Source organism: Mesoplodon mirus (assembly GCF_964341445.2).
Source record: "Mesoplodon mirus genome assembly, chromosome: 15".
Taxonomy (NCBI): domain Eukaryota; kingdom Metazoa; phylum Chordata; class Mammalia; order Artiodactyla; family Ziphiidae; genus Mesoplodon; species Mesoplodon mirus.
This window is the reverse complement of record NC_138991.1, coordinates 33,248,559-33,273,353: the sequence shown is the minus strand read 5'-3', so window position 1 is coordinate 33,273,353 and position 24,795 is coordinate 33,248,559. Positions and strand designations below refer to the sequence as shown.

Sequence of the window (24,795 nt, the reverse complement as noted above, 5' to 3'; positions counted from 1 at the left end):
ACTCAGAATTGCTAAACCAAGAATGTTTATTGTGGCCTTTCCAGAAAAAACGCAAAATGGTGGTGAGGCATCATTGTGCCCGGAAAAGAAGTGGCAGAAAGAAGAGCTGGAGCTGTGCACCCTAGGGTCTTGCTTATTTCTGTCCTTAGAGCGTAGCGCCAGAGCCTGGACACATTAGATACTCCCGAATCAAACCTATTTGGAGCCTAAGCCTGGACACCGGCTTTTCCTGGTGATTGGGGATTCCTTGAAACTCCCATCAGGAACAGTTGGGAGGAAGGGTCTTAAGATGCTCCTGTCATCTTTCACAACAAATTTAACACGACAGAATAAGAAAGCTAGGATGCTCTTTCCTCACCTCCCTTTTATTTTTTATTTTTTTGGGGGGTGTCCCTTCCAGTCTCTTTCCTCCCAGAACTGGGAGCCCAAGTTGAGCCCTACCACTCCCACTCCCACCCCTTCACCACCCCCCGGGTTCCCAGCTGCGGGGTCGCGGTGCTTTGCCCTCCAGTTTCTTCGCCCTTCACCCCACGGCGCACCTGAAGCCCCAGCCTCGTACTAGTCGCGACCTGCTTCCCGTGAGCCTCTGCTCCCGGCACCCAGGGTGCATGCTCCCTACCCAGCAGTCCTCGCGCGGCCCGGAGGAGCGGACAGCCAGGACTTCAAGATGGCGTCAATCGGTGAGTTTCCGGACCGGTTTAGGGCTACCAGGTTAAAGACAGGAGTCGGTGTTCGGGGTCCAGTGCTCAGAGCCTCACTTGGAGGGGAGGGATCGAGTGCCGGAGCCGCCTGCTCTTCTCTCAGGACCTTCGCCGCGCCGGGCCCTTTGCCCAGGGTCCCACGCCGTCCAACCCTTCTTAGCTCGCCCCGTCGCGCCTCCCGCCTGCCCAGGGTTCGCGCCACTCGGCTGTGGCGGGGAGGGCGACGGCAGCTCGGCGAGGCGCCTCGGGTCTTGAGAATGCGCTGTCTCGGGCCACCCCTCCTCTCCCCGCTGAGGAATAGCTGCTCAGCCCTGCCGCAACCCAGGCACTTGTTTTGCACCTGAGCCCTCCGCGCAAATTCGAAGCTCAAATTAAGTTCTAAGAGGAGCTAATGCCTAGGACAGTGCCTGACACCACGTCGGGTTTGACGCATGTATATATATGTTGAATAGCGTTAGAGAGGTGAAGTGACCTATTCAAGGTCACTACTAGTGAGTGGGCTGAGCTGGGATTCAAACCTAGGTTTCTGGGGCCTCGTGGTAAACTGAGCTTTAATCACAAGAGTGACCTTATGACCAGCAGGCTTTACGATGACATGCATGTATAAGTTGGACCGTCCACACTGATTTTTTTTTTTTTTTTTTTTAAATACGGAAGCCACCATGTTTTAGCCCTGCATCCTCACCGTAGCCTTGTCAGGATCAGTGCCGGGAACGTTGATCCCATTTTAAAGATGAGGAAAATAACGGTCAGAGATGTGGTGTGGCTTGCCTGCTGTCACACAGCATGATAGTGGCAGAATTTTGACTAATCTATGTGTGTCTTACCCCAGTTTCTATATTCTTATTTTCAGCCCGGAGAAATGAAAAGGGGATCAAAAAATATGAGAGTGATGCTTTTTTCCCATCTGTAAAAACAGGCATGAGAATATTTATCCAGGGTGGTTATGTTGTTTAAACAGACAACATGTGAAAAGGAAGCATTGAGACTTGGTATCTTATTTAAACAGAGGGTTGTAGTGGAGAGTGCTATGAACTAAGGGTTAAACAACTTAGTATATGTAAGGTGCTTGTAACACTGCCTGACCCACAGCTAAATGCTAGTCATCCAGCTTTCCCTGCGTGACCTTTGGGTAAAGTCATGTCACACCTGGCCCATTCAGCATCACCCAGGTGAAGGAACTGGAGTCCAAGTACTGATGATCTTTTAGATGGTGTCTGTTGCCAGAGCATAACGCCACTAGTCCATTAGCAAATAAAGTGATGGAAATACCAATTAACAGTGATAGATGAGATCAGGGTTGACGAAGTATGGCCAATGGGCTGGATTTCATGTGGCCTGTTTTTGTATGCTGTGAGCTAAGAATAGTTTTTGTTTTTAAAAAAAATTTGTTAAGGGACTTCCTTGGCGGTCCAGTGGTTAAGACTCCACCGCAGGGGGCACGGGTTTGATCCCTGGTCGGGGAACTAAGATCCCGTATGCTGCACGGCGCAGCCCAAAAACATAAAAATTAAAAATAAATAAATAAAAATTTGTTTAAAAAAGTTAACAGATTGGTTGTTACAGACTATGTAACAGACTATGTTACAGAGACCTTGTGTGGCCTGCAAAACCTAAAACTCTTCGCTCTGGCCAACCCCAGAGTTGGATTTAGCACCCAGAAGACACTTGGCATTTCCATGTCTCTCCATATAGGTGGACAGTATGCTTCTTCTTTTTTTTTTTTTTGCGTTATGCGGGCCTCTCACTGCTGTGGCCTCTCCCGTTGCGGAGCACAGGCTCCAGACCCGCAGGCTCAGCGGCCATGACTCACGGGCCCAGCCGCTCCGTGGCATGTGGGATCTTCCCGGACCGGGGCACGAAACCATGTCCCCTGCATCGGCAGGCGGACTCCCAACCACTGCGCCACCAGGGAAGCCCAACAGCATGCTTCTTGAAGTCATAAAATCAAGCCAAGTAGTCACCTGCCCTCCCAAGAACCTGTGGTCCTTTCTCAACCTTCACTGAAAATCTGTCATAAACAGGAACTGTGTGTGGGGAACTCCCTCCCACCTTTAGATAGCTCATAGGCAGAAAGATAATAATAATTCCTATTTACATAGTACCTAGAGCTAAGTACCAAGGTGGGTACTATTCTTACTCTTATTTTACAAAGGAGGAAACAGAGAGCAGTATCTTGCCCAAGGGCACACAGCTTCAGAGTGGCAGTAAATCCAGAATACTCGATGGTAGAGTCTGCTCTGTTCATCAGCACACTCTATTAGTGTGAACCAGCCGCTGCAGAGGAGTGTTGGGGGAGGGTTTTCAGTATGGCTGCCAAGGACTAAGGCCTTTGCCTTCCACTAAAAGAGAAACTTCGGAATAAGTGTTAGATGCATCTCTGATGAGTCTGATGGTCTCTTGGAATTTTGTGATGGTGCTGTACTTGGCTCTCCTTAAGGCTAATGTGATTTTTTTTCCTGTGCTTATAAATTTCTTAGTTTTGGTTACGGAAATGCTGTTTTCTTCATAGTACAGAGGTATAAATATGAAGAAAAATAAATTGTTGGCTTTTTTCTCCTGTGATGTGCCAAGGCACTGTGTCAGTCCCTGAATGTGAGAATGAGAATATGTTTTCATAGTTTGTGTGGATGTGAAAAAATAGCTTCACTGGGCCTAGCAGTGACCTAAATACTTTTTTTTTTGAGTCACCAGCCTTATACCAGTTGAAAATATTTTTAAAATTCTGTGTTTCTCTTGCACATTTCCCCAACATAGTTCTATTTTTTAAAACCTTTATTTATTTATTTATTTATTTATTTATTTATTATGGCTGCATTGGGTCTTCGTTGCTGCGTGCGGGCTTTCTCTAGTTGTGGCGAGCGGGGGCTACTCTTCCCTGTGGTGCGCGGGCTTCTCATTACGGTGGCCTCTCCCATTGTGGAGCACGGGCTCTAGGCACGCGGGCTTCAGCGGTTGTGGTGTGTGCACTTTAGCAGTTGTGGCTCGCGGGCTCCAGCAGTTGCGGCACGCAGGCTCAGTAGTTGTGGCACACGGGCTTTGTTGCTCCACGGCATGTGGGATCTTCCCTGACCAGGGCTTGAACCCGTGTCCCCTGCATTGGCAGGCGGATTCTCAACCACTGGGCCACCAGGGAAGTCCCAACATAGTTCTATTTTTAAAAGCATTTTCAACCTTTTTATTATGGAAGACTTCAAATACAAAGAAATTACAAAGAATAATGTAATGAATGCTTTGTATTCGTTACAGAGCATCAACAGTTAGCAGCATTCTGCCATTCTAGTTCCATCTGTCCCTTCATCGTCCCCTCCCTACCACATTGCCATATTTAAAGCCACTTGGTATTAGAATGACATGTTTGTACTCCTCCCTGCATGCAAGAAGACTTTGAGAGTGTAGCAAAGGTAGCCACCATGTTCTTACTCAAGAAGAGACGTGGTATAGTAATTCTTGGACTAAAAGCCTACTAGTTCAAGTGACGACAAAACTGGGATGTAAGATGTGTACTTGTTAAACTTTTCTTGAAATACCACAGGCAAGGTGACAGAGTAGGGTATAGGTCATTCCCAGATGACATTACTGTCTGGTGTTGACCTCAGTATCATTGACACTTAATATTCCTGATTTGGAACATTCCTGAAATTCATTCATTCTATCTCACATTTCAAAAGTATTACCAAACTAATCACAGTTTCTGTTCATAAAAGAACTAAAGGGTGCAGTTAATCCCTGAAGCCCTATAAATGTCCTAAAGTTCGGTTATATGCCATTTCGTTCTCTGCCACCTCCCTTTTTTTTTCTTGGATATTTCACATGGACCTTAAAGAGATTTCAACAGTAATAATAACAGTTTATAGTTCTGAGCATGTTCCAAATGCTTTTACGTAGATTCTCCTTCAATCCTTGGAACAAGCCATTTCACAGAGGAGGAAACTGGAGCTCAGAGGTTACATAGGAAGGAAGTGCTTGTGCTTGAGATAAGGCGGGCAGGGCAGGAGGTCTTCTAGGAGATGACCGTTAAGTTGAGATAGCCCTGTGGTGATCCAGGGGCACTGCAGATACAAAGGCCCTCAGGTGAAAATAATCCTGTTGCATCTGGGAAACAGAAAAGGGTTTGGCTGAAGTGTGGTGAGCCCAGGAGGATGAGTGGGTTTGAGATGGCTGTCTTTCTTGATGGAATGCTGGCTTCTGAGCACAAGGCTGTCATCTGCAGTCAGTGCTGTACCCACAGTGCTTAGCAGGCTGCCTAGCACACAGTAGGTGCTCCATGTGTTTGGATAAGTCTAGATGGAAGGTTGGGGCCAGTTTGTTGGGGACAGGCTACCTCAACCATGACCCTAAAACCATGTGTGCCTCCACCTGTTACTTGTGACCTCTTGACAAGCAGTCATTCTGGTTCATCAAGGCCAAATGTCTCATTCTCCAGACAGCCTGTAGCAGAGTAGAAGCTGCCATTAAGCCTGAAGGCCCTTGTCCTTGATAAGGGTTGGGAGACGTCAAGAGACCTGTGGGATTCCCCTCAGTGGACTCTTGAGGCTGGTCCTTAAGGAGCCTGAGTCCTTCCTTAGGTCCCAAAAATGGAGAAGAAACCTTGGAGTGATTTAGTGTGGCTCCTCCTGTGGTTGGTCATCTTTAAGAAGAGGTAATAGCCCTTGACTCCTTGCTCTGAAGAGGACACCTGCCAAACAGCTTTTTTTTTTTTTTAAATTAATTAATTTTTGGCTGTGTTAGGTCTTCATTGCTGCACGCGGGCCTTCTCTAGTTGCAGCAAGTGGGGGCTACTCTTCATTGCAGTGCACAGGCTTCTCATTGCAGTGGCTTTTTGTTATGGAGCATGGGCTCTAGGTGCATGGGCTTCAGTAGTGGTGGCTCACGGGCTCAGTAGTTGTGGCTTGCGGGCTCTAGAGCGCAGGCCACAGTAGTTGTGGCACACGGGCTTTGTTGCTCTGCGGCATGTGAGATCTTCCCGGACCAGGGCTCGAACCCGTGTCCCCTGCATTGGCAGGCAGATTCTTTTTTTTTTTTTTTTCTTTTTTTCGCGGTACGCGGGCCTCTCACTGTTGCGGCCTCTCCCGTTGCGGAGCACAGGCTCCGGACGTGCAGGCCCAGCGGCCATGGCTCACAGGCGCAGCCGCTCCGTGGCATGTGGGATCTTCCCAGACCGGGGCACGAACCCGTGTCCCCTGCATCGGCAGGCGGACTCTCAACCACTGCGCCACCAGGGAAGCCCGGCAGGCAGATTCTTAACCACCGCGCCACCAGGGAAGTCCCCAGCTTTTTTTTTTTTTTAATATTTATTTATTTATTTGGCTGCACCGGGTCTTAGTTGCGGCACGTGGGTTCTTTAGTTACAGCACGTGGGATCTTTAGTTGCGGCATGCGGGATTTTAGTTGCAGCATACGGGATCTAGTTGCCTGACCAGGGATTGAACCTGGGCCCCCTGCATTTGGAGCACAGAGTCTTAGCCACTGGACCACCAGGGAAGTCCCCAAACAGCTTTTTAAAGTTGATCTTTTGGAAGAGGACAGGGGAAGAGAGATTCTCTCCTTAAGAGCATCTGGATATTCACAGGGCCAACCCCTCCCTGGCCCCCTTCCTATGTTACTCTTAAGCCCAGAGATGAATACAGTATGGCCTCAACCAGGAGCCGTTCCTGTCCCCAGATTCTCATTGGAAAATGATCTGTGGCCTGTTGGGTCTTTAGAGTGTTTTTTTTTTTTTTTTTTTTTTTGCGGTACACGGGCCTCTCACTGCTGTGGCCTCTCCCGCTGCGGAGCACACGCTCTGGATGCGCAGGCCCAGCGGCCATGGCCCACGGGCCCAGCCGCTCCGCAGCATGTGGGATCTTCCCGGACCGGGGCACGAACCCGCGTCCCCTGCATCGGCAGGCGGACCCTCAACCACTGTGCCACCGGGGAAGCCCTAGAGTGGTTTTTACTAAGTCATTTGACATCTGTGGTCTGAGGTAGGATGCTTGAGGTAGAAATCAGATTGGCTTCAGGAGCATGAGAGCATGAGAGCCAGGCCTGAGGTGGAACCCTGCCTCCATGGCCTGCATGCTGTGTGCCTTTGGCCAAGATGTACCCAACTTCTCTGTCTCCCCAACTCCTACTTAAAAAGGCATCTGTCCTCCGCTTTACCTCTTCCTCATGGCCCTTAGTTCTCTTTTTACATAGTTATTCCCAGCAAGCTTTTATTCAAAATCCTGTTCTGTCATTATATAGCCTCTGGCTTAAAATAGTGTATCTGGTGTGACATGTTTATTTATAATATTACTTATATGCAGCCTCTATTTAGTAATGTTACTGAATGCACCTTTATTGAATGGTTGAAATAAGTGACACAGAAGGTTGCTGTTTGTGTTATTGGGAGACCTTCCAGTGTGTGTTTGTTTGCACTTCCTTTTCAGTACCACTGAAGGAGAAGAAGCTCCTGGAAGTCAAACTAGGGGAGCTGCCAAGCTGGATACTGATGCGGGATTTCACCCCTAAAGGCATTGCTGGAGCGTTTCAAAGAGGTCAGAGCCTTATGGGCATGTGTAAATAAAAGCACATCTCTGGGTCTTCAGGGCAAACAGGTCTTTCTTTGCCCTGAATTAATTTGGCCAGTACAAGCCTTGTCTCAGACCAGTAACTTATGTAGAGGACAGAGCGAGATTGTTAGCCCTCGAATGTCCATGTTTGATCGGTCCTATCAAAGGCTGGCTCTGAGATATTTCAGACAACGAAATATTTTCTGTTGTTTGGAATCGGTACCAGTACCTCTGTCATAAAGAAATGTCATACGACTTAGGAGGAAAATGAGTTGGAAGCACAGGGGACATGAGTCTATAATGCTCATCTCCCTGCCAGGCAGAACTTTCAAGATGAGTATTTGAAATGGTCTGTCCTTCAGGGCTGTGCATTTTAAAGTGCAGAGCAGTCCTGTGTCATCATGTCATCATCCTTTGGGAGCCTGCGTGGTTGCCAGCCTCCTCAGGGGCCCCTGTCTTTCTGTTTTCTCTGTATAATTCTGGCTACCCTGTGGCTGTCTTTTGTGTACTGTTTCTTCCTGCCCCCAGGCCTTTCCTCAGCTTTGCCCTCTCCTATTAGAACGTGTAGAATGTGCCCTCAGAGGAGTGGCCTCCTCTCCGCTTTGCAGGTTACTACAGGTATTACAACAAGTACGTCAACGTGAAGAAAGGGAGCATCGCTGGGCTTTCTATGGTGCTTGCAGCTTACGTGCTTTTCAACTACTGCCGTTCTTACAAGGAACTCAGTGAGTCTCTTCTGGGTTGGTTTGCCTTCAATGGGGTTTCCCATGACAGGGTGGTATTGGTTCACTTTCAACCTTAGAAGTCCATCACCCTGCAGACAAGCTGAAGACTTGGAGGGACTTATCAGAATATAGCGTATTTTAAGTGCAAAAATTGTGGCAAAGAGAAAGACAGGAAAAATAAGATGAAGCTGGGGTAAAGGTAATACTTAGCATTCTATCAGCCACTGCAGGCTCTGCCAAAGGTTGGTGGAAAACTTGGCTTTATCTTCCTAGCAGCCAGTGTGAAGAGGGAAATAGGTTGAGTGCTACAGTCCAGTGTCTGTGTGGTGCTCTGGAAAAGCGTGGCTGTTCCTGGTGCTGAGACATGAGAGGAGTTGGTCTGGTGGGAGATGTCTGGTGGCTGCTGAGTGGGCTTCATGGGCTGTTTCTGCCAGTGTCGAGCCACCTGCCAGTCTGTGGCATCCAGAGCAGTGCTGGCCCTGAAGGGTGGGCGCTTGGGTGCTGTTTTTCTGAGTGGGTGTTCCCTCAGGGAAGGAGGAGGCTGGCCAGGTGGCAGATTAGCTCTGAATTCCACAAGTAGGTTCTGGGTCATCTCCTGAAAGGAATTCTCGGGATGGCTTCACCCCCACCTGTGAAGAAACTTACCATTTTGCCTTTCTAACTTCAGAACACGAGCGGCTACGCAAGTACCATTGAAGAGGGCGCACTCTGCATTCCTGACCATGACCTTTGCCTGGCACCCCTGAATCCTTTTATATCCTAGTGGAGAATTAACACCCAATAAAAGATGACTGGTACACACGACTGCCTCACTGGTTCAGCCATTTCCCTGCCCTATAGGAGCTCCTGTTGCACAAGGTGGGGTGGGGTCATTCTGCTGCTCCTAGACAGCCCAGGGCTTTGAACCGTGGAGCTTCAAGATCTCGTCCCAGGGCACTGGGGGGTCACCTAGAGCCTCCGCCAACAGTGCCGAGGTGTTTTCCTGCTCTGTGCCTCATTTTTGGCCTTTTGTCAGCTGACACTTTCACAATATAAAGCAGAAATCCTCGTTCCTAAGAATGCCCTCCCCTTCCCCATCTTTCTGCACCATCCTGAGGTATTGGGGTATCAGGGAATTGGGACATGTGGGACCCCCTGGTCCTGGTAAGTAAGCTTCACTTGCAGGAAGCTCAATGGGATGATGGAGGCGGGAAGGGAAACCACAGACCCTGATAGGAGCTCTCAACTGCTCTGTATCCAGCACCCTCTCTTTTTTTTGCGGTACACGGGCTTCTCACTGTTGTGGCCTCTCCCGTTGCGGAGCACAGGCTCCGGACGCGTAGGCTCAGTGGCCATGGCTCACGGGTCCAGCCACTCTGCAGCATGTGGGATCTTCCCGGACCGGGGCACAAACCCACGTCCCCTGCATCGGCAGGCGGACTCTCAACCACTGCGCCACCAGGGAAGCCCCCAGCACCCTCTTTATCCTTCACCAAGGCCTTCAGTAACGTGATAATTAAGGTCAGAATCAGTTTCTTATTTGGGGGTGTGTGATAAGCATATATACTTCATGGAGTATAGGGTGAGATGCCGTGGCTAATTATCTCCTGCAAGATCTGAATTTGAAGGAACAAGTATTCAACATCAGAAATAAAGGACACCTGCCAGGTGGCTGGCCCAAAGTCCAGGCTTCCAGACTGTACCGGCTGCCAGTACAAAGGCCCTTTCTTCCTCTGGCAGCATCACTTCCGGTCGTGAGGCTCACATTCACCAAAAGAGGAAAAGCGAGCACCAATGTCAAAGCTTCGTGCCAGGCAGCTAATGCAGCCTGGAGTCCCCGAAGTAATGAGACGGAGCTTAAAAAACAAGGTTTAATAAACTTCATAAAAATTGTTCTTGTAATTGAACTTGAATAGGCCCACTTGTCCAGCAGGTTGTAGGTGCCAGTTTCATATCTCCAGGCTCAGAGGCAGGGTCCTCTCCTCTAGGCCAAAGGTGTCTGACGGTACAGATGCTTGATGGGGCAGGAGGTAGGTGCACAGATGGACTGCATCATCCGTTTCAAAGGTGTCTGCAGCCCCAGCTTAAGGTATACCTTAAACACTGTTGAGCAGATGCCCCAAGAAAATAAACCCAGAGGAAAAAGGCCATCCCACTCAAGAGCCCTACACGGTCCTCTCAACTGCTGCCACCCTGGAACAGGACCGGCAGAGGCGAGTCCACGCTTGAGTTTGCTCTGAAGGGCTGTCTCGTTCAAATCACATGGATAGGCACAGCCTGGTTCAGCAGGACAGGGCAGAAGCAGGCGTGACTTGGCCACAGCTTTAAATGATCCAGCAGCCCCTGGTGTTTAAGGAGGCCCTGAGGGGAAGGGCCACCTTCCTCATAGAACTGCTGCGCACAAGCCCTTCCCCACAACATCCTCCCTCCCCAGAGGGTGGTGTGCAGAGTCCCAGATGGGAGGCCTTGATGCCTAGACAAACATGATCCCAACTTGAGGGACCGAACTGGAGCACATGTCCCCCTTAGAAAAAAAAGATTACAGCAAAACTGTAAAAACTGATAGGGAAACTGACAGACGTAGCCCCTCCGAATAAAACCCAGTATGCCTGCCTGCCAGCTCCAGCCAGAGTTGTACCAGCATCAAACAGTTAAATGCACACTCCCAAGGATGGCCCAGAGTGGTCTCCGATAACGGGGCCCCTCGGGCTGCTCTGAGCTGGCTCCAGCTGCTGTCACTGTCCACTGAGAAAGGCCAAGTGCCCTTTGGTGCATCTGTTGGCGTAGTGTCCTTTTTCACCACACTGGGAACAGCAGGAAGGGAAGGAGGAAACAAAAAAACCCACATTGTTTCAAATGCAATTTTCAACTAAGGCAGCACCCGCTAAATTCCAGGTTGGGAGCAGGGACTCTGAAATTCTCAGCGGCACAGATTTTCATTCAAACACGAGGGAAAGGGAGCTCCAGAAGGTAGAGTGGCACAGAAACCACGGCCAGCAGCTCGGCAGGTGGAAGGGAGCACGCAGGCCACGGCAGACTCTTGTGGTGGGGGGCGGGGTGAAGAGAAGCCCGTGGCACCACAGCTCTCCCGCCTCTCCAGGGACCAAGCCCCTCTGCACGGCTGGCCAGTCACTTACCTCTAAGGCACAGTTCTGGGACTCCCCTGAGACAGGGGAGGCGGCAACGCAACAGAAGCCACCAGGCTCCTCCCCCAACTCAGGGATTCACTGCGTGGACAGAGGGTGGGCTGCACCCAAAGATCTTCCCCTCCTGGCTCGTGCATACTTGCCTAAGCTACCCCTGGGCCAGGTTTGGGTCACAGGATCAGAGAGACAGGACAATGATTAGACTTGGGGGAAGAGACCTGGTAGAATCACTTCAAAAAACCTAGCAGGACCCTGACTTGTCCCGGCTGATTATCCACTCTTCCTTAGCTTCTCCTCATTCGTTCTTGTTACTCCTCAGAAAGCAGAAGGGAATTATAAGGAAGGAAATGGCAGCCTCGAGCACTGAACAGGGGGTCAGGAGACAGGTCGGGGCACCCACCCCGCAGTAACCCACCCAGAGCCCTCCCAGTCCTTGCTTCCTTGCTCTGGAACTCGGGGCTTTGGCCTGTTCTATTCCCCTGACTGCACAGTCCCCATGTTTTCAAGTCTTTCTGATCTGTAGGTGTAACTCGTGTGGACGAGTGGCCTGTGTAGCTGCCAGCTGGACCTTTGGCAGATGTGACAACCAGAGGGAGGGACTCCGTGGCCCCGCTTGCTGCCCTTGGCCTGTCCACTGGCCTCTGCAGCTGGTCCTGGGGAATCAGGATTCCCCCGAGATGGCTTTAATGTCAACTGTGCCCGTGGTAGGAAGAGGTTGTTAGGTTCGCCCCCTACCCCCAGCCCCATCTTTCTAAGGTTCCAGGACTCAGGAGAGCTTGCTTCAGAGGCCCTGCCAACAAGTCCTGGAGGAGGCAGGACAGCTCAGGTGACTCAGGACACCCGAGTCTCCCCACTGTACCCGAGAACTGCCTGGTTTCCCCTCACCTTCTTCCACAGCCCCCCTTCCATACTCTCCTCACCTGTTAGCACTCAGGCTCAGCAATCTCTGGGAGGCCTTCCCTACATGCGTGGGCACTTTTAACTTTGGTGTCTGGGCACCTGCCTTCCCCTCCCTCAGAACCCAGACCCCTCCGGGAAGGAGCGACAGCAGTGGGTTTCTCCGCAGAGCCGACAGAGCAGGTGCTCAGTGAGTCTGATGGCTGTGGGAAGTGACCAGTGGCTCAGCCCTCCCCAAAGGCAAGTTCTAGGAACAATATAGGCATATGCTTTTTGACTTGGCCCTTCTACTTGTAGGCATGGATGCTCCAGACACCAGACAAGAGCTCACAAATGTTTGTCAGATTCAGCACTATTTTTAGCAGCAAAAACTATAACTTAATAGTTTACCGACGGAGAACTGTTTACCAACAGAGAACTGGTAAAATTATGAAATACATTAGAGTTACTTATGCCAACACAGATCCAGAATGTTATAAGGAAAAAGGGATTACAGAACACTGTACATACCAGGGCCCTATTTATATTAAAATATATATTGTCCTTGTGCTTATGTGAATAAAAGTTTAGAAGAGCACTTCTCTGAGTGGAGTCCCCTGTAGGAGTTGTGGAGTGCAAAGGGGTATTGAAAACAAAACATGAGAACAGATCAGCTGAGTAAAGTGGCTCTTTTAGGAAAATGGTGGGAATAAAGGGCAACACTCTGTATGCTAAATACTTCTGTATCATAAAAGTTTTCACAGAAAGCATGTACTAATTCTGTATTTCATCTAATAATCTCCATATCTGAAATCTTTGTGAGTTTAGTTCTGTTGGTAGTTTCTGCTGATGGTGGTGCTTATTTCCTTCTACGATTTTTATTATGAGCTCATTCTGGGGAACCTTAGTTGTGGGAATTCTGTGTGGCCTGGGTTGAGAATAAATTGCTCAAAGTCGGGTGCCAGGGGCTCACCCATCCGGGGCTGTTTTAGATTAGAAAACTCAAGTCTGTGGCTTTTTGGCCCTCACCAAGGCTGTGAACACAGGCCCAGACTCAAGGAAGGGCCTGCCAGTGATGACAAACTCAGAAGGGCTCTTCTCCCCCCACTTTCCATCCTGAGCCGAGAGTGAGATGGACAAGTTTTCCAGTAAGTTTTTAAAAAGTTTACCCTTTCCCTGAACGTCCCGTTTTGCGAGTGGGTGGGGGTGGAGGTTCTACTCCATTTCCTCCCCATGAGGGCCTAAAGCTTCTGTTCCTTTCCTTTGGGTGTGCCCACCTGGGATATGAGGACACCCAGAGGCTTCAGGGCTCACTCTGTTCCTTTGATTCATGCTCCCACTTCGTTCCCGGCCTCTGGAAGGTTCCCATCCCTTTCTTGCAAGCAAAATCCTTTCATTCAACAGTGTGTGTATTATTGTTCACCTGGCCTTAGTGTGTTGTGGACGGAAGTAGCATGGTCTCTAGCTCACCAGAGTGGCCCAGTTTTACTCTTCCAATCAGCAAAAACAAAGATGTCTTCATTCTTCAAAATCAGCTAACTCTCTGGGGAATGAGGGAATGGCCACTGACTGTGAAGACCCCCTGCCACACCCCCAGCCCCGGGACTCACCTTGTAACAGGTGACCTGCTCCAGCGGCCGGGGTCCCCGGTTGCCTGCGCTGCTGTTTTGACTCTGCATGACCCCGATGACCTGCGGGGCTCTCTGCTGGTTGGGAGAAGAGTTCTGACTCGTTAACTGGATCAAGGAGGACGACCTTTGTAATGGCGGATTGTTACTTTGCTGGAAAGAGTTATACAACACGGTTTTACTGCGGAAAACACGTGCACGCAGACTACCAATGGGGACAGGAGAAAAGAGGGCGGGACTTCTCCCGCATGACCGTGACCGGCAGGAAGAAGGGCTTCCACGGTGGCCCGGCTCAGGAGAGTAGGTGGAAAAGAAACGTCTGGTGACGGTGGCAGGAGCCGCTGCCCGAAAAACACCATGCAGACACACAAAAACGAAAAAGAAAAGAAAACAAAACACCAAAGAGACGAGGCGGTCTCTGGGGCGGCAGGGCAAGGGCATGAGCAGGCCTTACGTTTGTTTGTGAGGTTCTAGCTTCAGGTCAGGATGAACGCTTGGTTCAGCCAGGTGTTTAGAGCCTACACGGCGGGCAACAGTCACAGAAAACAGTCGGAGGCTGACACGCTGACCTGCGGTCTAGGGGCTGAGAGGGCCCTCTGCTAGGGAGCCGTGTGAGCAAGGCGGACGGGGGCGCCTTGGGTGGGGCCTGGACAGCAAGGCCACCGCCGACTGACTGAGTGGGTCCCTGGCTGTGGCCCCGTCATTACAGGAGCCCTAAGCTGGAAACTCCAGGTTGTCACGGCCGCACCCATACGCGGGAATGCCCGGCTCTGACAGGAGTTCTCTTTGGTTCATCCCACATCCTCCTCAAGGTGGCAGGCAATGCTGCGAGGGTGGCCACATCCCCTCCTGGCAGCTCGGCCTCTGGCATGGAGGACCAGGCAGGCTCCGGCAAAGGGCTCAGAGTCCAACCGGGTAAGAGGTGAGGCTTCACGATTGGTGGGCAGTTTGCTCAGCCTGCTGAGACCCTGCCTAGGACACCTGGCCAGCCTCCCTCTGGGCCCCCGCCCGCATCTTGTAACCAAACCCAAGGCACCTTTGGTTGGGAGTCACTGCTGCAGATTCCCATTCGTTATGGCATTTCCCTCTCCTCATGCTGGAGGGGAGCAGCCCACTGCTGGGGTGTGGGATCCCCTCGCTTAGGAGACTGGAGCCAGCTGATGCCTCGACCCTCTGTTCCCAGCATCCCCCCTGCAGTCGGGCACCGGCCACAGAACCAGTCAGCCACACTTCCGCTCCCAACCCACTGGGAGTCCCGTTTGTAGAGGGAAGGGTTGAACCTCAAGCAAGAACGGCAGACATGTGGCGCCCACGCCGCCCTGCACTCGCCAGGCAAGAAGGGAAGAGAAGCCCAGTGGGCGTCTGGCTCCAGCAGACAGCCCTCCAGCCCAGAGAAGGTGCAGACTGCTCCACTCCCTGGAGTTTCAGCAGGAACCAGGGTGACTCCCCTCCTCTCCCGCCTCCTCCCATGATCTCCAGCCAGGTCCCTGGCAGGCCCTGCACTGAGGCGGGGGCACTGAGCATTCTGCGGCCAGGATGCGGCCAGGCCCGGCAGCACCACGGGCCCGGGGCACGGTACCTTTGCGGGAGGCTGCGTCTGCTGTGGCAGTGGGGGCTGCTCGGTGGTTCCCATCGGCAGTTCAAACCTAGGGCTGGTCACCCAGCGGCAGAAGGGGACAGGAAAAAGAGGAGAAGAGGAGGTGAGAGAGGAGCTAGGCTGGCGGGGTTCTCGAGTTCTGGCCCCAGGAAAATCACAAGCAGCCTCTAGCCAAGCACAGAGCCACACGAGCCACCTGGACGTAGGGCGGGTGCTGGTGCTCAGGGTGGTGCGAAGACAGATCTAATGTGCCTGGACTCAGACCCAGCTTTGTCTACACCTAGCTGTGAGCCTGGGCAAGTGCTGCTCAGAGAAAGGAGGGAAACACAGCTGGTACTGGCAGAGCCTCTCCAGAGGCGCTTTGTACACAGAAGGCCTTCCCAACAAACACCCTTCCCTGCAGGGGCACCTCAAGTGTTAAGACCTCTGACGGCAGAGGTCTGGGGGACTTGCCCTCCACCACCGCCCCACACGGAGGAATCCTGGGCCACCTGTAGGCTCCTAGGCTCTCATCTAGGGAGTGGGACCAAGTCAGGAGCACCAGCCACCTGCCCACCACGTGGCAGTGACCAGGACACTCTGCTTCCATGCAGGTGTCAGCAGCATGGATGGAGACAGCACAGGGGATCGGGGGGGACACCACTCTACGGTCCCAGTGCCACCCCACAACCACCTAAAGTGACAGAGGTGCACCGAGACCCAGGAGAGGAGTGCCGAGCCCTCCCGCGCAAGGACTGGGCTCCAGAGGTCACAGATCTGCCTTTGACCGGGAGCTACCACCTGCCCCCAACCAGCGGCTGAGCTCCGAGCCCGTGTCCCCATATGTGAAATGGGGACATTCTTTCACATGTGAGGGTTCTATGAACCTCCATATAGGAGGCCCCGAAACTGAAGCTCCCTTCCTTCAGGGCACAGGTTCTTAATCTGAGGTCACATGTACGTTGAGTTTTTCTGGAGCACAGGGCCCATAGCTTTCATCTGAGTCCTAGATGGTCTGGGACACAGTAAAGGTTACCCTGCTTTAGGCAGAGCCACCTCCGCTCAGGAAGCAGTGGTGGTCCCTCCCCAACTCCCACCCCTGTCCCAGACCCTGTGCTGACACTACCCAGTGATCAAAGCCCTGATGGGGAGATACAGGGGGCAGCAGGGCCTGGGCAGGGGCTGGCTACTCACTGCATGAATTTACACGAGGGCCCCTCCGGGCAGAATCCCACGAGGTAATTCACACAGATGACTCTCCGCGTATGCCGGTGCCTGCACAGGGGGCCTGTGGAGCCAAGCACCAGGGTCACTCAGATTGTCCCCTCTTCAGGGGATGCCCTCATGCCCTTCTGCCAGTCAGAGCCCTGCCCACACTGCTGCCTGGGGGCAGAAAGCAAGAACAGGGCTTCAAGTGCTGGCTCTGCCTCTTATTCAGCAGGCCAGCGGGCAGGGTACACACCCTCTCAAACACTAGTCTCCTCATCAGAAATATGGGTGAGAATGCGGTCCAGAGGGAACCTGGGGAGGCTCAAGGGACTTGGTGTGAAAAAGACTCACTAGCCCCCCAATGCCTAACGCCACGTTTTGCAGGAAAAGGCAGGACAAGCAGAGGGTCATGTGGGCAGAGGGAGGGAGGACTGGCTTCTGGCCAGACAGCCCAGCCACCCGGACACCTACCATGCTTGCAGAAGCCACGGTCGTACCAAGGACAGTCCTTGATCTTGGACTCGGGGTCGATGTGCAGGAAGGGGCACTCCTTGTTGCTGCACTCCCCTGCAGGGAAGCCCAGACATGCGTCCACCTGGGAGAGCTGGACCCAGACCCACCCGTGCTTCACCTGTGGCCGGGGCCACAGTACAGCAAAGAGGGCCAGGTGGGCCTGCTGTCCAGTCCCGGCCTGGCGAGCCCTGAGACCCAGGGCAGGGTGTCTCAGAGCCTCAGTAACCTGACTCGTACGTGGGCTGTGACGGTCCCTCCCTCAGAGATGTCCGTGCTGCCTTGAGGGTCAATGACACTGACAGAGGCGGGCATAGGGTACACACTCATCAAACAACTCACGGCTCCACCCCTCACCCAAAGGAGGTGTTGGCAATGTGGGGGGCCCAGATGTGCAAATGCATCAGCTGAGACCAGTAGCAAATTACCGTTCCACTCTGATGAGCTCTGATGGGACAGGGGAAAGGCCTGAGGACTCTACCTTTTACAACAAAAGTGGGGAAGATTTGGGAACTCACAGCTGGGTCCCTACAGTAGAATGTGATAAAGCCTTTATGACAGCTCCTCTCAGGAGCAACAGGCCCAGCTGGCCACCAGCATCTTTCAGCCAAGTACAGGTACTGCCGACCTGGGCGGCTGCACTACCTTCAGTCCATTTATACACAAAAGGCCAGTCTGATCACTGCTGTTCAGAGCACACTCCTTCCCAGACCCACGAGTCCCTATGGGGTCTAGACCAGTCCTTTACCAGCCACACTGGCCTCCCAGGGGTTCTTCTTAGCCTTTGGCCCCCAGCCCAGGTCTCCCCTCCTCAGAGAGGCTGTCCCTGACCACACTGCCTCAAGATCTCTTCAGGTAACCCCATTGCTGTTTGTCTCTTTCAGAGCACTTATGGTGAATTCTCTTCTTTGTCTTACTGGTGAATCAGCTGCTTCTTCCCCTGGGCCACTGGAGTAAAAGCACCACGGGGCAAGGACGGCGTCTGTCCTCTTTACCACTGTCCCTCCAGTGCCTAGAAGGGGGACCCTCGCCAGTGGAATAGTGTCAGGAGCTGCAGACAGTGCGTCTGCACCAGGACAGGCTCTGCAGGGGAAGTGCAGGCAGCCGATCGTCACAGAGGCCTGGAGGGCAGTGGGGCCCAGGGCCATCAGCAGGGAAGGTGGGAACCCAAGCCAACTTGCAGAGGCGCCCCCGGGAGTCCACCCAGGAGGGCTGGCTCCTGCCTTTGGGGCCAGATGGGAGACGGCTCCCATGGAGAAGCTGTTGCCCCTTCCGCTACTGGTTCCCATGCTGCTATGGGTAGGACGGAGAGGGTGGGGAGCTGGGAAGCTGAGTCCTGTTTCCTATCTGTCTGTGCTGTGACTTCTCAGCTTATGTTGCCTCTACAAAAAAAGCCACAACTATCATTAATAAGCCAGCAGGCCAAGCCTGTTGGGCTGCTGAAATAATTAACATCTCCTCTGACAACAGTGCTCTGAAAACGTGCCACACGCCCAGCGTTCCTCGGCCCATCACAAAGAGTGCAGCAGACTTCCAGCCTCCTGCCAGCTCCTGCCCGGGCAGGAGGCCGGCAGTCCTGGGGCCAGCGCCCACCCTCATCCTGACCAACAGGGCTTCTTCCTGGGCAGCCTCACCCAGGGCAGAGGCAGGGGAGTCTAGTTCCATCACGGAGCATATCAGCTCCACCGGGCCCTGTGCCAGCCCCACCGCCCACGGCTTCTCCACACAGTTCACTCAGCTCAGCTAAGGCCATGCGTCCTCTAAGCAGAAACAAAGGCAATCTCACTTTCAAGGTTAAGAGGACGGTTCTTTGCCACCAGAAGACAGCCCTGGGGCAGCTATTCTTAAGAGGGTATTTAGGACAGACAAGCTACTACCCAGGATCACACTTCCAGAGAGAAGAAACCGACTCAAGCCTGGGGGGCAACCAGCTGCCACTCCGGAAGCAGCTGATTTCAGAGAGAAGGTCCACTGGAGCAGAAACAAGGCCTCCAGCCAGCTGCCCTGTTCCCGCGCCCACTGTGAGACCGAGGTTAGCCTTGACTTCCCAAAGTACCTGCCAGCGCTCAAAACACAGAAGCACTAGGAAGACACAGGGGTTACGAGGGAATAACCCCAACTGCCCATAACTGAAGGGCCAGCTGAGGTCGGCAGGCATCACAGGCGCCTGAGTAGCTGCTTAACCTGCTCGGTGGAGCCTCCCGGGGCTCCCTACCCAGGGGGTCTGGGTGCCGGGAGCCTGCCACACGCCTCACCGAACTTCGAGTAGAAGTAGCACTCGGGCATCTTGGTCATGTCGTACTCGTGCAGGAACTCGCACTGGTCCCCCTTCTTGCACAGCCCCCGCAGCCAGTGTTTGCACACAACCGTCTTCTCACCGCTGATGTGGCGGAACGGGCACATGCCCCCTGCCGAGGAAGACGGGTCGGGGGTGGGTGGGTGTGGTGTGAGGACCCAGGCGGCCCCTGAAAGCAGCGTGTCCTGGAAGGTGGCCACTGCCCTGGCAGAAGGCAGTGTGTTTTTGGCAGCATGTGAGCACACGTTTTAAGTTTCAGTAGTTATGGATTTATTTTAATGTGTCTTGGGAAAATATAAAACATCAAATCATGATCCCACAGATATTCCATAAGATGGAAACTTAAGAAGCCTAAGGGAGGTGGGGAGGAAGGGGGGAGTGTTTTTCTTAATTTAGTTAGAGTTCCCGGTGATACACAGATGTGGCAAAATTTGTAGGGTCGTAAAAGACTGGGGTTTGAGAAACACAGCCCTAAAAGATAGAAGGCAGGGCTTCCCTGGTGGCACAGTGGTTGAGAGTCCACCTGCCAGTGCAGGAGACACGGGTTCGTGCCCCGGTCCGGGAAGATCCCACATGCCGCGGAGCGGCTGGGCCCGTGAGCCATGGCCGCTGAGCCTGCGTGTCCGGAGCCTGTGCTCCGCAACGGGAGAGGCCACAGCAGTGAGAGGCCGCGTACCGGGGGAAAAAAAGAAGATAGAAGGCAAAGAGGACCACCAGCAGAAGCCTGGACTCCGGGTGGGCTCTATCTCTAGTCAAAAGTGCCCACTTACTCAGCCCTAAAAAGGACCGAAATTGGGTCACTTGTAGAGACATGGATGGACCTAGAGACTGTCATACAGAGTGAAGCAAGTTAGAAAGAGAAAAACAAATACCATATATTAACGCGTATATGTGGAATTTAGAAAAATGGTACAGATGAACCTGTTTGCAAGGCAGAAATAGAGACACAGATGTAGAGAATAAATGTACAGTCACCAAGGGGGGAAAAGGGGATGTGGGATGAATTGGGAGATTGGGATTGACATATATATACTACTATGTATCAGACAGATAACTAATGAGAACCTACTGTATAGCACAGGGAACCCTACTCGGTGCTCTGTGGTGACCTAAGTGGGAAGGAAATCCAAAAAAGAGGAGATATATGTATACGTATAGCTGATTCCCTTCGCCATACAGCAGAAACTAACACAGCATTGTAGAGCAACTATACCCCCAAAAAACCCCCAAACCCCAAAAAGTGCCCACTCAGCCTCCAACAAGTAAGAAAGAAATCAACTTCAGAACTGAAGAAATGCATCGTATACAAACTGGGGGAGGTCTGCCTTCTGTAGAACCTGAGCAATCAATCACCCAAATAGGACAGAGCCATACCCTGGGAAAGTCACATTTCTCACTGGTGACCTGGAGGGACTACTGGGAAGGCCTGACCAGAATGAGGTTGTGTCTGGGAAAGATCCAGACCAGCCCCACTGAACAGAACTTTCTGCAATGATAGGAATGTTCTCTATCTATGCTGTCCAACATGGCGGCCACCAGCCACACGTGGCTACTAAGTAACTAAAATACAACTAGCGTGATTGAGGAACTGCATTTTTTATTTAATTAAATTTGAACAGCCACACGGAGCTAGTGGCTACTGTATTAGTTAACACAGAAACAGTCGTAGTGCCCTGTGTTAAGGATGGCTGTGCTAACAGAAGGTGGTGGGTCAGAAAGGCAGAAGACAAGGGAATGAGACCAGGAGCCCAGCAGAGGAATGATGTTCCGACCAGAGAGCATGAGGTCAACTTGGCTGATCTACCTGGCAGGGTAAATGACTTGAGTTATAGAACCACAACTTGCCCAAATGATCCATTAAAACCATCCCCTTGCTGTAATTCTGTGTGCCCTATTCAAGCTTCTAATTAAAATTTAGTTTCCAAATAAATTTGGCTACAGGAAGAAAAATGCCCAGACCTATACATGGCACGTAGGGTCCCACCCAGCGGTACGTCTTATGAATCAACAGAGAGTCTGGCTCATGCTGCCTGTGTTGGGACCTAGTTAGTATGAACAAGAACCCCACGAGACACACTATCGCAGAGTTTTTTGATGACAGTACACAGAGGACATGAGCTTGTGTACACCGTAGAATCAGAAAAGGCCTGGGCTCAGCCACTCACTGACTCTACGACCTTGAGGAAGTTCCTGAACACCTCAGGGCTAGGGGCCTCTGTCCATGTCACAGGTCAGCTCGTGGCTACAGAGAAAGTGAGGTGAGAAGGCAGACTCAGAGCCAGATTCAGGCCTGTGTTCCAGGTCTCAGACAGAACACCCCACCACGTTCCTAGCTTATCTGGGCCACAGTTTCACCTAGGGACACCGTGAGTGTGCAGAAAGCAGGGTGAGCCAGGGACCTGAGAGCCTGCGAGTCTGCCGGGGACAGGGCGGTGGAGGGCGCCTCAGGGGGAATGTCGGGAGCCAGGGGTCTCTTACCTTTGCCACAGGCAGCTTTCAAAAAGAATTCGCAGACAGCAGCCCCTGACTCTGCAGAGAGAAGAAGAGGTGTCAAACAAAGCAATGTGTAACTGCTATTGGTGACATCTGAAGATGGGGAGGGAACCCTTCTGGCCTTTAACCCACGGAGGGGTCAAGGCACAGGAAACAGTGGCAAAAAAATGCTAAGCCTGATCAAGCAAGGAAAAAGCTCCTTACTTCAGTTATTCCCTACAAAATGAGATATCCACGCTGAGACCAGTCATTATTCAGGGCTTTCTGAGAATCTCCTATAAGCAAGATGCTTTCAAGGAGTTCGGAGTGGATGGGGGAAGGAAGGATGGAATGCAAAATCACAGAAATTCATTACGTCCCAGAGGGCTAATTCAGGGGCACTTTAGCCTGAGGCAGAGGGAGGGAATGATCTCACAGGAAGCACAAACAAGCGGATGGGGGCTCTGAGGAGGAACCCGCTCACGCGGGTTCACCTGCAGAGAAGAGGCAGGTGCCTCGGAGAAGCTATTCCAGAGGGAAGAGCATAAACTGAAGACACAGGAGCAGGACTGCTCTTAACATGCAATACCAACACACAGTAATTAAAGGAGCACAGTCTTCTGCTTCCACAGATGGAGCTGGTCCTGGTGAGGGGAGCAGGAGAATAAAAGCTGAGCGCAGTGGAAGTCAGTGGGGTCCAGGGCTGTCCCAAGGAGCCCAGGGACTCACCTGCCATGGCCACCAGAATAAACAGCCCGTGCCTTCCCACACAGTTTTCTCTATCAACAGGCATTTTAGCATCATGGGAAACCCACCGACATCATCTCTGAAGCCCACTTACGTGCCTCTCCTTGCTAACTTGCAAGAGATTCGTTGGCTTCTTGGAAGCAGGCAGCTTTTGCTAGGACAGATTTAAGGTTCCAGTGGTGGGAGTCACAGGAGTGTCACTCATTTGCATTTCAAAAAGTCTGAGAAGTCTTACATTAAAAAAAACGTATCATTTAAGAGTACTTCTGGGCCTTCATTCTTTTCAGAGGTTAAGGTCGTTTCATTCCCTAAAGCCAAAAGAAGTCCAGAGTCCTGGGGATCTGGTTTTAGGCAGACAGGATAAAGGAGTATGCCTTCAGGGCATAACTAAGTATCAGTTAGAACTGATACTTCCCCATATTAAGATGGGACTGAAGTGCAGGGAAGGGGGAAGAAGAGCTGTGGCCTCCCTGGCCTCTAACACACTGACCGTGATCTCAGGCAGGCAGTGAATGTTGACGGCGCTTACCAAGTCTGAGGCAGTACCTGTGGCCAGGTATGTCCTGGACCCTCCCTAAGAACAGGTTTGTGGGCTCCCCACCTCTGTGCCTGCCCTCACAGGCTCAAGTATCTGTGCTTCCAGGCTGGAGCGGGGAGGCAGAGAAAGAGCCGCCCTGTGCGGAGGGTTCCATGCCATCAGGCTGGTGCCATCAACACAGGAAAAGCCCACGCGTGAGTGGACATACACGTAAAAGCACAAAGTGATCAACGAGTAGGTTTAAGAGTGCGTATCTGAATGTAAGCAGCGGCTTATGAGCCGTGTACAGTGGAGACAGTGCTGAGTGTGTATAAGGTAAGGCTGTTTGAATTATGTCTCTTGGGCGTAAGCATTGTCTCACACAGAAGTGTCAGCGTGAGAGGGACACCTCAGAGGTCACGTGTGCATCAGAAGTGTGGCCACTTGAGGGGAATGAGGCTGCAGGGAGACTTGACCAGCCCTGGGACACGGGGGAGAACGTGGGGCTGTGGCCCATGTCCTCTGGCAGTTACAGAAGATGGCATGAGGAACTGCAGATGGAAGGGTCAAGAACCCTGGAGAGCTCATCTGGCTCCACCAGGAGCTGAGCCATCTTTGGCAAGTCCCCTCCCCCACCCAGGCCTGAGCTGCCCCACCTGTGGCTTGAACCCAATGACCTCTAAGAGCCCTCTGAGGTTTAATGTTATAGCGTTAGATTTCAAGTATGTCTGGAAAAGAGAGAAATTAATGAAACTTGGTTTCTTTTAAAGTGCTAGACGTTCCAGGTAATTCCCTGGCGGTCCAGTGATTAGGACTCGGGCGCTTTCACTGCCGTACCCCGGGTTCAATCCCTGGTCGCGGTCAAAAGAAATAAAAATAAGTGTTACCCGTCCCACCTGATTTGGGGGGCGGGAAGCCAGGAGCCACCACGCGAAGCGGGACAGTGAAGGGAACTCAGGCAGCTGCCTGGGTGTGATGAATGACCCAGAGGTGGGGTCCAGAGAAACAGTGAGGGAGGGGCTCCTAGGAGTGCGAGTCCTAGGAAAACAATGGAGCTTGAGAGTCTCACTGGGGTCTCCTACAGAGAGGGGTAGGTGGGTCCTTCCCTCAGCAAGACTCCTCCAACGGCCCAGTTTTGATGAAAGCAGGAAGAGGGCGCTCAAAGTGGGAGGGCCTGGAGGTAGGGAAAGGGGATATCTTAGTACTTTCCTGTAGTTGGGGAGTGTGTGCGAGTGAGGGCAGGATTTCCAAACCAGGACACCTGCCTTCATTCAAGAGTTATTTGAACTGCCGGACGTGGTCCTGCCCTTCTGAAGACTGCCTTAAAATAGCCCCCGGGGCAGGGAGGCGCTCCCTAGTCCAAATGAGGGGAAAAGGGGGGTTCCCAGGATGGGGGAAAGGAGTCCCGGGACCGAGGGGGAGGAGCTCCCGAACTGAGGGGGAGGGCGTCCCGGAACCAGAGAATGGGGGTCCCGGGGTCGAGTCGGTCGCGCCGCTAGCCCGCCTGCCCCGACCCCGCGCTCACTGTCCATGCCGGGGAAGGGCAGCGGCTGCGCCCCAAGCTGCTGCTCCACCGCGATCTCCAAGTCGAACTTGATGTGGTCCACGCTGGCGATGATTTCCTGCATGGTGGCGGTGGCGGCGGCGGCCACACCGGCCCGGCTCCCGCTCAGATCCCCTGCCGCCCTCACACCTCTACCCGCTGTCGGCCCCGCAGCACACGGTCCTCCACCACCCCGCCTCGCAGCCGCCGCCGCCGCCGCCCGAGGGATGCTGGGAGCTCCCGGAGCCCGCGCCGGCCCTTTCGCCTGCCCAGACTCGGCAATCAAGCACAGAGTACGGGCCGCTCCGCTAGGCCCGGCTAGCAGCTCGCCGAACGC

General features: G+C 52.6%; 2 protein-coding genes across 5 annotated transcripts; one reads left to right on the top strand and one right to left on the bottom strand.

Annotated features, from left to right (window-relative positions):
• Nucleotides 1–604: 604 nt before the first annotated feature.
• Nucleotides 605–8,760, top strand: ATP5MF (ATP synthase membrane subunit f). Of its 2 annotated transcripts, XM_082644676.1 has the most exons (4): nt 605–680; nt 7,112–7,219; nt 7,843–7,959; nt 8,627–8,760. In XM_082644676.1, the coding sequence occupies exons 1-4, from the start codon at nt 668–670 to the stop codon at nt 8,653–8,655; spliced, it is 267 nt and encodes an 88-aa protein (XP_082500802.1). In that variant the 5' UTR covers nt 605–667; the 3' UTR covers nt 8,656–8,760. The 2 variants fall into 2 exon arrangements, with proteins under 2 accessions (XP_082500802.1, XP_082500803.1); XM_082644677.1 differs by lacking the exon at nt 7,843–7,959.
• Nucleotides 8,761–10,388: 1,628 nt separating this feature from the next.
• Nucleotides 10,389–24,647, bottom strand: CPSF4 (cleavage and polyadenylation specific factor 4). Of its 3 annotated transcripts, none has more exons than XM_082644667.1 (8): nt 24,441–24,647; nt 21,658–21,708; nt 19,139–19,291; nt 16,845–16,940; nt 16,359–16,452; nt 15,168–15,240; nt 13,571–13,741; nt 10,389–10,742 (listed from the first exon to the last, which is right to left on the bottom strand). In XM_082644667.1, the coding sequence occupies exons 1-8, from the start codon at nt 24,541–24,543 to the stop codon at nt 10,674–10,676; spliced, it is 810 nt and encodes a 269-aa protein (XP_082500793.1). In that variant the 5' UTR covers nt 24,544–24,647; the 3' UTR covers nt 10,389–10,673. The 3 variants fall into 3 exon arrangements, with proteins under 3 accessions (XP_082500793.1, XP_082500794.1, XP_082500795.1); XM_082644668.1 differs by having other exon boundaries at nt 13,571–13,666; nt 24,441–24,643; XM_082644669.1 differs by having other exon boundaries at nt 13,571–13,663; nt 24,441–24,643.
• Nucleotides 24,648–24,795: the final 148 nt, after the last annotated feature.